This window comes from Macaca mulatta, chromosome 2, assembly GCF_049350105.2.
Source record: "Macaca mulatta isolate MMU2019108-1 chromosome 2, T2T-MMU8v2.0, whole genome shotgun sequence".
Lineage (NCBI taxonomy): Eukaryota > Metazoa > Chordata > Mammalia > Primates > Cercopithecidae > Macaca > Macaca mulatta.
In genome coordinates this window covers 118,214,975-118,227,854 of record NC_133407.1, presented here as the reverse complement: position 1 = coordinate 118,227,854, position 12,880 = coordinate 118,214,975, and the positions used below count along the sequence as shown (strand labels likewise).

General features: G+C 44.2%; 1 protein-coding gene across 5 annotated transcripts in view; it reads right to left on the bottom strand.

Moving 5' to 3' along the window:
- Positions 1–12,880, bottom strand: part of CACNA2D3 (calcium voltage-gated channel auxiliary subunit alpha2delta 3) — a 941,064-nt gene that overhangs the window by 418,323 nt on the left and 509,861 nt on the right. For all 5 annotated transcript variants that reach the window (XM_015130679.3, XM_077993170.1, XM_015130680.3 and 2 more), the window contains exon 11: positions 9,890–10,003. In XM_015130679.3, coding sequence (XP_014986165.1) covers positions 9,890–10,003 — 114 coding nt within the window. The remainder of the gene's footprint in view (positions 1–9,889; positions 10,004–12,880) is intronic.

Genomic DNA, 12,880 nt, shown 5'->3' with positions numbered 1-12,880 from the left:
CAGGGAGAGAAACCACATTTTCTATGACAGGGGAAGTACCACGTGTCTGTCTTGGGCCCTTGACATGAAGCGATTTTTCAATGGCTGGCAGCAGCCGTGCATCAGTGGCTTCATTCCTAACTTGTCATGTTCTTCTTGCTGGAGTCACAAGATGTCTAATATCAGCAGAAGTAATTAAAAATAAACCGGAGACAACGAACCATTTCAACTCCCCCTTCGGCTGCAGGGAGGACCTGCATGAGCTCTCACCACAGCGACTGAAAATGCCTTTTCCTGTCATGCCGTTGACTGACCATGAGAAATGAGTGTTCCTATTTTCTTGAGACAGCTTTAGGATTTATCACCCTTGAAAAAACACAGCAATGACACAAACTCACTCAAAACTTTTGGACCAAATGTGACTTCAGCCAGAGAAGGAGAAATAAAGAGGAAGAGGAAAGGAGGGAAAAAGAGAAGAGAGAAATGTCAGTACCCAAGAGACCCCTGGAATGAAATAGCAGTGAGAAATAGGAGCATCTTGGAGCATTCACAGAAGTGAAAGGGTCTACCACCTACACTCCCCACCCTTTTTAATCAATTGTGATGAGGAGAGTTAATACCATCGGTACATGCAGCCCAAGCAAGTCCATGTCTCCTATGCCAACTCCCTACACAGTTGCCAGAGAGCACTTCTGAAAACAGTCAGTTCACTCCTCTCCATTCAAAAGCCTCCCATATGTCAGGCACGGTGGCTCACACCTGTAATCCCAGCACTTTGGGAGGCCAAGGCAGGCGGATCACTTGAGGTCAGAAGTTCAAGACCAGCCTGACCAACATGACGAAACCCTGTCTCTACTAAAAATACAAAAATTAGCTGGGTGTGGTGGTGTCCGCCTATAATCCGAGCTACTTGGGAGGCTGAGACAGGAGAATCGCTTGACTCTGGGAGGCGGAGGTTGCAGTGAGCCATGATTACATGACTATACTCCAGCCAGGATGACACAGTGAAACTTGGTCTCAAAAAAAAAAAAAAAAACCTTCCCATGGCTCCTCACTGCCCCCTTGGATCACACCCCAACATCTCATTGTGCCCACTGAAGCCCAGAGAAGTTGGCTGCTGCCTGTGCTGCCAGCCTCCCTATCACCCTGTTCCCATGTCCACTGGGCTCCAGCCATTTGCACTTCCTCCTGCTCCTCATACACATCCACCTTACTGTTCCCTCTGCCACGAATACCTTCCCCATCCAGCTCCTCTCCCTCACACATGCTCTCCTCCAAGAGGCTTGTCTTGACCACCCTGTCTAGGAGACCTGCCATTATCCATTCTCTGTCTCAGGTTCTTGTTTGTCTTGTTCAGAAGACTTATGATTAAATGATTTGATCTTTTCACTTGCTGTTACCTGTGATCTGTTATTTGTCCTATGTGATTTCATGGGAGGTGTCTTAGCCCCCTACTTCTGGGCTTCATTACAATGGACTGCAAGACACAGAGGGCCCTCAATAAATACTTGTTGCATGAATGCATTACCCTAAGACGGCTACCTCCTTCCCTTTTTTCCCTCTGCCAGCAAAGAAAATGCTATGTAAAATGATTTGAAAGTCAGAGAAGAGAACAATGCAGTTTAATGGGGAAGAAAGAACAAAGCCTTCCTCCCAAATTGCTTAAGATGACTGAAAGGCTGGGTTCTTAAAAGAATAACCCCTGAATCAGCTCAGGAACTCTGGCCCTCAGAATGGCACATGCCCCATGGAACGATCAGGAGAGAGGGGATTCCTGAACTTTAGAAAACAACCTCAGAGGCGCCAAGGCAGCACTAAGCCTTCCAGCACCCCAGAGGCCACTAGGGTAAGGCTGGATTGAGGCTTTATCCTCCAAGTTATACCGCGGGGGAGGCCTGGGGCACAAAACCCCCAAGTCAGCTCCTCCTCGGAGATGCATGTGACACCAGCCCAAAGGACAGTCATTTCCAACAAGGTTCCAAAAGTGCTCCAAGCCAGGTCCCCCAAGCCATTCCATGATCAAGGGCATCCCTTTATCCTCAAACCAAGAGCTGCTTCTGCCCTCCTTGCAGTCCCCACCAGGTCACCAAGGATCCTCCAGCAGCCCTGAGCCTCTCACATGGCCTCAAAGCTACCATCCTTGCCTTTTTATTTTTTTCTCGAGATAACTGAAAATAAAATGCACAGTACACAGCACTGAAATTGCATTCACCTTTGACGTTCTCCTGTCCTTTTAGAAGAGGAAAATCATTTAATCACATCTAGAGAGCCTCATCCTGAGGCCCCACAATTTGCTGTCTGACTGTAGCCCCAGTGGGTTCTGAGATCACGGAGTTCCTGACATTCTGCAGACCCTCCTGTACTTGGGGGCAGGAGGCCAAAGAAATGGACTTACTGTCCCGATGACAATGTATAGAGTGTGGACAGCTCTTCCTCTGACCTATGGTCATTTTACCTCGTTTAGCTCTCAAGATGTCTGCATCCTGCTTAAGGGTCTAGGCTCAGCATTTGAGTGCTGGAGTGGTCATTTCAGGTCCACCAAATGCAAGTCAGGGAATTCTGAATGTAGCCTCTTCATGCCTCAGTTTCCTCAACTGTGAAAGGCGATAACGAGAGTATACCTCTCATGAGGTTTCTGTGAGAATTAGATACATATGGAGCATTTAGAACAGTCTCTGACACTCAGCATTCAGTAGGAATTAGCTATCATTAGTATTGTTTTATAAATTGGAGTATAAGAAATTGGTTTAAAACATTCTCTCATTGAGGGCCAGGCACAGTGGCTCAGGCCTGTAATCCCAGCACCTGGGGAGGCTAGGCAGGTGAAACACTTGAGACCAGGAGTTCGAAACCAGCCTGGCCAACATGATGAAACCCCATCTCTATAAAAAATATAAAAAGTAGGCCTGGCGTGAGGGCTCACGCCTATAATTATAGCACTTTGGGAGGCCGAGGCATGTGGATCACTTGAGGTCAGAAGTTCAAGACCAGCCTGGCCAATATGGTGAAACCCCACCTCTACTAAAAAATATAAAAATTAGCTGGGTGTGGTGGCACACGCCTGTAATCCCAGCTACTGCGGAGCCTGAGGCAGGAGAATCACCTGAACCCAGGAGGTGGAGGTTGCAGTGATTCAAGAACATGTTGCCACTACACTCCAGCTTGGGCAACAGAGCAAGACTCTGTTTAAAAAAAAAAAGAAGAAGAAGAAAAATTAGCTAATTGAGGAAAATTCAGGTTCAGGGAAATGAAGAAGAAGTAGATAGAACATTCTAGTACTGCTTCTGTGACTCAAATCAGAAGCAGGTGAGGGTCAGTTCATGCAGTGAAATCTAACAGGTGTGGATGAGTCACCATCCACCTGCACACCTAGGCAGTATGTCATTATTTTACCTACAGTAGAAACAAGTTAGGATGTGCTCTCTTATTTGACAGTTACAGGTCAAATTCTCACTCTCTAAAGTGTAACACAAGGCAAAATAAGGGTTATTAATTTATGGATAGCTCAACTCTGCCCCCACAGTAACAGACAGTGTTATGGACTGAATGTGTCTCCCAAAGATTTGTATGTTGAAATCCTAGCCTGCATGATCATGGTATTAGGAGTTGGGGCTTTGGGGAAGTAATTAGGATTAGATGAGGTCATAAGGGTGGAGCCCTCATGAATGGGATTAGTGTCCTTATAAGACTCACAAGAGAGCTTGCTTCCTCATTCGACTCAATGCCATGTGAGGGTACCACAAGAAGGCAGCAGTCTGCAACCCAAAAGAGGGGCCTCAAAAAGAACTTGACCATGCTGGCAACCTGATCTCAGACTTCCAGCCTCCAGGACTGTGAGCAATAAATTCCTGTTGTTTATAAGCCACCCAGTCATTGATATTTTGTCATAGCAACCCAAGCTGACTGAGATAGGGAGACTCTGATTTCCCAAGCCTCCGCAGAGGAAGCCTAATTCTTTCCAGGGTGTTTGTTCACTGTTACCACAGTGACCTGAAAGCTGTGAAATTCTGTCCTGTGTCCGTGTCACCACCAAAACCGGGTTCAAGGGGCAGTCAAGTCTAGCATTTATAAAGACCCTACATTCCAACATTCCAGGCCAAGGCTGAGCAGCCTTGCAGCCTACTCTACCTCTAGTCAACCCCATCACCATGTAAGATATCCCAGTCTTGATGGTAGCATTGATAGAGAAGCAAGGAGAGAGTGAAAGAAAAGAGAACTACTCATTACAGAAAAGGAGAAAGGGCTGCTAAACATTTTGGTAAGAGAAGCTACAGCATGAAAAGGAGTATTTGGCATCAAGTCTCCCAGCCCTCCATCATTTATTATCTGGCTAGTGTAACTGATACAGTTTGCATGTTTGCCCCCTACAAATCTCATGTTGGAATTTGACCACCAATGCTGGATGTGGGACCTGGTGGGAGGCGTTTGGGTCATAGGGGTGGATCCTCCATGATTGGCTTGGTGCTGCCCCATGGTAATGATTGAGTTCTCATTCTAACAGTTCATGTGAGAGCCGATTGTTAAAAACAGCCTGGCCCCACCCCTTTTCTCTCTCTTTCCTCCTCCTTTCTCACCATGTAACATACCTGCTCCTCCTTCACCTTCTGCCATTAGTGGAAACAGCATGAGGCCCTCACCAGAAGCAGAGCAGGTGCTGGCACCATACTTCTTGTACATCCAGCAGAACCATGTGCCCTATACACCACTTTTCTTTACAAATTACAACAACCGCGGGTGTTCCTTTATGCTAATGCAGAATGGACTAACATAATCGTGTATTCAAGTAGAAAAAGCAGTGGAAAAATAGGGAGAAACCGTCATTACCATCTTCTGTTGAATTCAGCAGAGTCATGAAATTCTGAGGGTATCTCAATGACTTTCAGCAATACGCTGGTTGGTCTAAATTTTTCAAAGGCTCCTTTAAATCAGCAGTGGGAAAACATATTCTTAAAGGGCTTGATAGTAAATTTTTTAGGCTTCACGGGCCATCTGATCTTTGTCACAACTACTCAATTCTGCCATCAGCCATAGAAAATAGTAAACAAATGGGTGTGACTATGTCAAAATAATACCTTACTTATGGATGCTGAAATTTGAATTCTATATAATGTTTTCATGTCATGAAATATTGTTTCTTTGAACATTTAAAAATGTGAAAATCATTCATAACTCATAAGCTGCAAAAGCAGGCAATGGGCCAGATTTGGCACATGGACCACAGTTTGCCAACCTCTCCTTTAAATAACCTGGCTAATTATTTTCTTACCTATCCGGCTATTGCCTCTCTGTCTTGTGCATCAGGGGGAGGTAATGATAAATAATTCCATGATTTTTCCTTTTTTTAGTTCACTTGGAAGAGCAACTACATAGATGGTGGGCATAGCCATTTTTCTAATTTAAGTGAACGCAGCTTTATTTCTTGAGCAGGTCCTGGAACGAGTTCCTCTCATATTGGAGTTCATATTTTATTCCAAGTGTGTAAGAGCTGCTGTTAAGTCATAACCAATGGATATTAGGCAAAAGTAAATGGCATCCAATAAATGAATAAATAACTCCTCATTTCTGTTCTCAGAAATGAAATACTGGCAAGGGACACATTGCATAAGCAATCATGATGCTGCCTTCATAGGCTCACAGTTAAATCACCAATAATGCATTCCTTCTTCCAACTCACTCTAAAATGCTTTATTAAGCAGTTGCTTGGAGGAAGGCCCTGTTGGATGGAAAGGGGCTTTTACAAATGACACTCACAAATGCTCCCCTGGTCTGTTCACCAACTTCCTTCTGCTTTCCCTTTCTTGGAACCCAGCTGCTACACTGTAAGGTAATCCAGGCTACTGTACTGAGGACAGTGGACACACAGGGTTGCCCTGGAGAATGAGACACCACACGGAGAGAAAGCCCATGGAGAGGAGAACTGAGGCAGACAGTCAAGCTCCTAGCTCCACCAGGTACCCCATCTGACACCACGTGAAATAGAACCACCACCTAGTTAACCCACAGAATCACAAGAAATAATAAATTATTGTTATTTTAAGCCACTAGATTTGGGGATGCTTTATAGCATTGCTATGTAAGTTATTTCCTTCCCTTTCTCCCTTTTCCTTGCTTCTTGTATTAGTTTTCTACTGCTACATAACAAATGACCACAAATGTAGTGGCTTAAAACAGCACAGTTATTATTATCTCACAGTTTCTGTGGGTCAGGAGTTGGGGCACAAACAAGCTGGGTCCTCTGCTCATGATCCTAGAAGTCTGCAATCAAGGTACTAACTGGGCTGTATTTTCATCTGCAGGCTTGATTAGGGAAGAATTTGCCTCCAAGCTCACCTAGATTATTGGCAGAATTCATTTCTTTTCGCTACAAGACTGAGGGTCCAGGCTTTTTTTGGCTGTCAGCTGGAGGCCAATCTCACATTCAAGGCTGCCTATAGTATCACACCATCAGGAAGAGTCTCTTTGCCCTCGTGCAGGGTCCAGTTCCTCTTTCCAGGACTCTCAATTAAATAAGTCCCACCCAAGAGTGTAAATTAGTTCAACCATTGTGGAAGACAGTGTGGTGATTCCTCAAAGACCTAGAGGCAGAAATACCATTTGACCCAGCAATCCCATTACTGGGTATATGCCCAAAGGAATATAAATCATTCTATTATAAAGATACAAGCATGGGTATGTTCACTGCAGCACTATTTACAATAGCAAAGTCATGGAATTGACCTAAATGCCCATCAGTGATAGAATGGATAAAGAAAATGTGGTAAATATACCACTGTGCAGCCATAAAAAGGAATAAGATCACATCTTTTGGAGGGACATGGTTAGAGTTGGAAGCCATTATCCTCAGCAAACTAATGCAGGAACAGAAAACCAAACACCGCATGTTCCCACTTATAAGTGGGACCTGAATGATGAGAACACATAGACACATGGAGGCAAACAACACATACTAGGCACCTTTGTGGGGTGGGAGAGCATCAGGAAGAATTGCTAATGGATGCTGGGCTTAATGCCTGGGTAATAGAATGATCTGTACAGTAAACCACCATGGCACATGTTTACCTATATAAAAAACCTGCACAACCTGAACATATACCCCAGAACTTAAAAGATTGAGAGAGAGAGAGAGAGGAAGGGGTGAGGGGTGGGAGAGAGAGAGAGAGAGAAAAGAAAGAAAGAAAGCACACCCAAGATAATATCCCTTCTGATTAACTAAAAAATCAGCTGACTTGAAACAAAACCCTTCACCTATATGAGATTCCATCGGTTAAAAGCCACAGATCCTGTAGATTTAAAAACAAGCCACAGGTCCTGCCCACACAGAAGGTGAACAGATTACACAGGACATAAACACTAGGGGGAAGGGCTCAGGCAGGTACCCTAGGCCCTCTACGCCACACTTCTTGGCAGGATGGGATATAGTGAAAGGCAGTAGGATTGCTCAGAAGTAGAGAACCTGTTCTCTTGGAATCACCAAAGAATGAAGATGAAAGACAGGTCCAGAAACAATTATCGTATTGGACACAAAGCTATACTTCCTTAAGACAGTTCCTAGGGAGTTTTGAGTTTAGGGCTCAGGCAAGGACAAATGGCCTCTGGCTGGAGGAGAAGAGGGAAGGCTCAGGGCAAACCTAAAAGAAGGGAACAAATCCCCAGAGGCTGGGGAACAGCAAGTACCTGTTCCCCTAGAGCAGTGGTCAGGAACTCCACACCTGTGGGAGGGAAACCATATGAGTGAAGTGGGCTGACAGGAAATGAAGAGTGGTGATGAGGGTCACGTTCAAAGGACGCATGCATTTGCTGCCTAATGGGGACAGCTGCTGCTCAGCTCCATCAGCAGCCCTGTCACATAGTAATGTTGGCCCCAAAGTGGCAGGTGTAACTCCTTATGAGAGAAACTACAACTTTAAAACGTTATAGAATAATGACATGGTTTGGCTCTGTGCCCCCACCCAAATCTCATCTTGAATTGTAATCCCCAGATGTTGAGTGAGTTACCTGGTGGGAGGTGATGAGATCATGGGAGCAGTTCTCATGATAGTGAGTGAATTCTCATGAGATTCGATGGTTTTATAAGAGGCTCTTCCCCCTTCACTCACTCTCTCACCTGCCACCATGTAAGATGTGCCTGCTTCCCCTTCTGCCATGATTGTAAGTTTCCTGAGGCCTCTCCAGCCATGCACAACTGTGAGTCAATTAAACCTCTTTTCTTTATAAATTACCCACTCTCAGGCAGTTCTTTATAGCAGTGTGAAAATGGACTAATACAAATATCTTGACTTTTAATATTGATTGGTAATTGACAGTTTTTAAGACAGAATATGAACCAAGAAACACACACCTGTGCACTGAATTCAGCTGAGGAAATGGGTCCTTGTAAAAGTCAATAGAGGGCAGCAATATGGCAAAGCCTGCTGAGTATCCAAACCCTACTCTTTGGGCTATTTCTTGTGGCAGTAGTTCCACAAGTGTGGTTCCCCACCAGTAGCCTCGGCAGCACTCAGGAACTAGTTAGAAATGCAAACTCTCAGCCTCACTCAGATCTACTGCATCAGAAGTTGTAGAGGAACAAGTCCTCTGGGTGATCCTGAAGCTCACTCAAGTTTGAGAACTACTGTTTTATAGGAATCACATTCCAGCCTTGAGATCATTTTTCTCTCTCCTGAATTCATTTCCCGATTTTACAGTCTTGAAGATTGTCAATTACAGCATGGTACAATTCTCTACTGAATAGCTAACATTCCAAATAATGGAGAAAGATGACTGCTCAGACATTGCTCATCATCTCACTTTAACACAATGCTGAATCGTATTGGGTTTTTATGTGAGTTTATTACCTGCACCCTCACATGGAAGTTCATAAAGAAGAGAATGTATATGTGTAAGAATGTCATGGAACTCTCCAGATAAGTTCTGACAATGGTGGGGAACAGCAGTGAGGGATAGAGAGGTTTCTGGGTGGTAATGGGGGCCGTGGGAGGAACTATACAAACACATTATGTAAAGGAGAGGCCTGTAGGGCTACCATGGCCGATTTCACCATTCAATTCTGCATGTGGGGCTCAACATGCAGCTCTGCCTCGAGGGAAAATAAAAATTAAAAAAAGCACAGCCCAATATGGATGAAGCACACTTCACAATGCATCTTTTCACGGAATAAGTCCCATATGTCTTTATAAGTTTCTTCTCTCCTCCAAAAGTTTCGTTTTTGAAGACAAGAAAAGCCAGTATTCAGTTTTGGTCAACCAAAAAACACAAGGCTGAGAAACCATAGTGTTTGGGTGAGGGAGAAAGGACAAGATGGAGGAAGGTGAACAAGAAGGCACAATCCATGTTGCTTCCGGGTTCTTCCTCACCAACTTTCCCGCGCGCGGGAAAATGCAGCCCACGCCTGGGAAGATGCAGATCAACCGAGCATGCGCCAGGTGACATCAATCCGAAGACATCGAAACTTACCTGGCCACGCCTATGGAGACGCCCCTATCACGCCCTTATCCCGCACACTGCCCTCCCCCTTCCAGTACCAATGCATAAAAGTCCTCTGCCGGCAGGAGCCGGTGTGACTTCTTTGGCCCCTCCTACTTGTGGACCGGAGAACCTCACCCGAGAGCGCCAGCGTGACTTCCCTGGCCCCATACCTGAGGACCGGAGAACCTCGCCCAAGAGTGTGTGCATATTTGCAATAAAAGACTGCCGCTTTCTTATGTACTTTGGCCTCATGTTTAATTATTTAGCTCTCCTAAATTAAGTATTAAATTAAGTATTAAGACAATTATTAAATTAAATTAAATTAAGACACATAGATCATTATGAGATTAAGTCTACATGGGGCAAATATTCATGGACAAGCTGGAGATTACAGTAAAGATTCTCAATGGAGTCCACTGCACAGACAGGATCAGCATCAACTTACCTTTCGATCTGGCCAATTGTATTTTGCAAAGATTGTATCGTAGGTGTCCACCGCCCCATCAGTTATGAGCATGATGGCCTGACTGCAGATACTTCCTTGTCCCGTGTGGTTGAACTAGGGAAAGAAATAAGTTCAAAATGGTATACACATCAGATAATTCTGTGTATCAGTGAAAAATCAGAGACATGAGGCCATGGGCTAAAAAAGCCTTTTAAAATAAGAGCACACTGTCCACCACCAAAACAACCTACACAAAAAGTCTTTCCACACAGATCACCGTATTTGCTCTGACAAATTGGATCTTCAAGCCAAAAATAAAATTCTAAGCCCTCCAACCAACCGAACAGACCTTACTGTTGGCCAAGGGAATCCCAAAGAAATCTGAACAAGCACTTCAGTCCATGCCAGGAAGTGGGGGATGGGTCAGACATGCCTGGCTATACCCCCTCTCTTTGGAGTTTTGGGAGAACTGATCAGCACTAATGTTAAAATCACAATCATAAGACTGACAAAACAGACCCTTTGTAGCAATCTGACTCTGGCATAGCATTGAAAGGCAGATAGCAGGCCCTGAAGGAAATCAAGGTAGTTTGCTCCAAAATATATTTATTTAACTTATTTGGAAATGGCCCTATAAAGTCTTCTCCTGGGGGGGATATTTGCATTCTCTAGAGAATCTCCTTCTCTTTCTAGGTCTTTTCCTAATCCAGGAGAGATTTAACTAAGAGTTTAACATCTTTTAAGGTCTGAAAAGAGATATTTGCCATCTATTCTCACTTGGAGGCTTCATCTACATAACAAAACGCTGGCTTCCACACCCCTCTTAACTGGAGGATTTCTTCCTGCTGACTTCAACTCTTTATGCAAAGCTTAATTCTTTCAACCAACTGCCAGTCAGAAATCTCTGAATCCACCTATGACCTGTAAGTGTCCCCTACCCCTTTGAAATGTCTTGCCTTTCCAGGCTGAACCAATGTATACTTTACATGTATTATGTCTTTGCCTGTAACTTCTGTCTCCCTTAAATGTGTAAAACCAAGCTGTAACATGACGACAACTTAGGCATATGTTCTCAGGAACCCTTGAGGCTGTACCCCAGGACATGGTCATTCATATTTGGCGCAGAATACACATCTTTAATACTTTATCGAGCTTGGCTTTTTTTTCCCCCCCAATAGATCTAAATACAAATCACAGGGGGATTTCAAAAAATACACGAGGTGGGAAAGAAGAGTCTAGGATTGCACAACCTCTCTTACCTTCAGGCATGGGCTGTGTTTTAGGAAATAAGCCCAAAGGAGTTGGCACAGAAATGTTTTAGGGACACATTATACAAGCAACAGGCTACCTAAGAGACTGTATCTCTTTCAAAAATCTAAAAGAGGCTAGTTTGAGTGGATCTGATGAGTACAGAATGCAGCATATAATAAAATCTAGGAGGTTTTAGGCATATAAAGTCAGTAACATGACAATTCACTTGAGAAGCCCAAGTATTTTCTTAATAGGGGTTCATTTCAAATTTATATTGTTGGCATGTAAACTTACGTATTAGTTTATATGTTGGTATGCATGGCATGCTGAAGTTCTAAGATTATGCTCACTGGTATGTAAAGCCCTGGACTTCTTCAACTTTCAGCTTTATATAAGATTTTAGAAGCTCTCAGTCTTTGTGGGCGGTAGGCAGCTAGAGTGACTGAATATGGTTGCCAGAGCAGAAGAATGTCCTTCCCTGGAATCGGGGTGAAAAATTCCCTTAATGAATGCTATTAATGATGCAAATTGAAAGTAACACCAAGTCCTTTAAAAACCCCACAATTACATGTCAATGCTGAGAGATGGGAAACACACAAAAAATCTTCAACCTTCAGTAAGTAAAAACCTTCTCTATTAAAATCTGCAAAGTGTATTCATTTGTTCTAAAATTATTTGCTAAGTGCCCACACAGCACTAGGAATGAAACATACAAAAATCCGTTCTCTCATGTAGCTTCGTATTCTCTTTGGGAAGACACACAAATACAAGGTAAATAAGTAAACTACGTTGTATGTTTGATAATGGTGATGTTAAGGGTGGGGAAAGAAGAAAGCAAAGAAGGACAGGAAATGGAATGGGGCAACTCTAGAAACCATAGTCAGGGAAGACCACTGAGAAGGTGACATTTGAATTATACCTGAAGGATGTGAGTATCTGAGGGAAAGATATTCCAGGAAGGGCAAACATTAAGTGCAAAGGCACTCAGTGGGAGTGTGCCTGGCAAGTTCAATCTACTAAACCATGACACTGGGGAGGGATGGTGGCTACTCTTGGCTTTGCAGGCTGGCCACTGGTGAATGAGAGCTGATAAAGCATTCAAATTAAATATATCTATCTATCTATCTATCTATCTAGATAGATAGATAGATAGATAGATAGATAGATAGATAGATAGATAGATAGATAGAGATTTTTTTTTTTTTTTTTTTTTTTTTGAGACGGAGTCTCGCTCTGTAGCCCAGGCTGGAGTGCAGTGGCCAGATCTCAGCTCACTGCAAGCTCCGCCTCCCGGGTTCACGCCATTCTCCGGCCTCAGCCTCCCGAGTAGCTGGGACTACAGGCGCCCGCCAACTCGCCCGGCTATTTTTTTGTATTTCTTAGTAGAGACGGGGTTTCACCGTGTTAGCCAGGATGGTCTCGATCTCCTGACCTCGTGATCCGCCCATCTCGGCCTCCCAAAGTGCTGGGATTACAGGCTTGAGCCACCGCGCCCGGCCGATAGAGATTTTTTTAATTTTTTTTTTTTTTTTTTTTTTGAGACGGAGTCTCGCTCTGTCGCCAGGCTAGAGTACAGTGGCACCATCTCGGCTCACTGCAACCTCTGCCTCCTGGGTTCAAGCAATTCTCCTGCCTCAGCCTCGCGAGTAGCTGTGACTACAGGCGAGCGCCACCACGCCCAGCTAATTTTTGTACTTTCAGTAGAGACGGAGTTCCACCATGTTGGCCAGAATGGTCTCA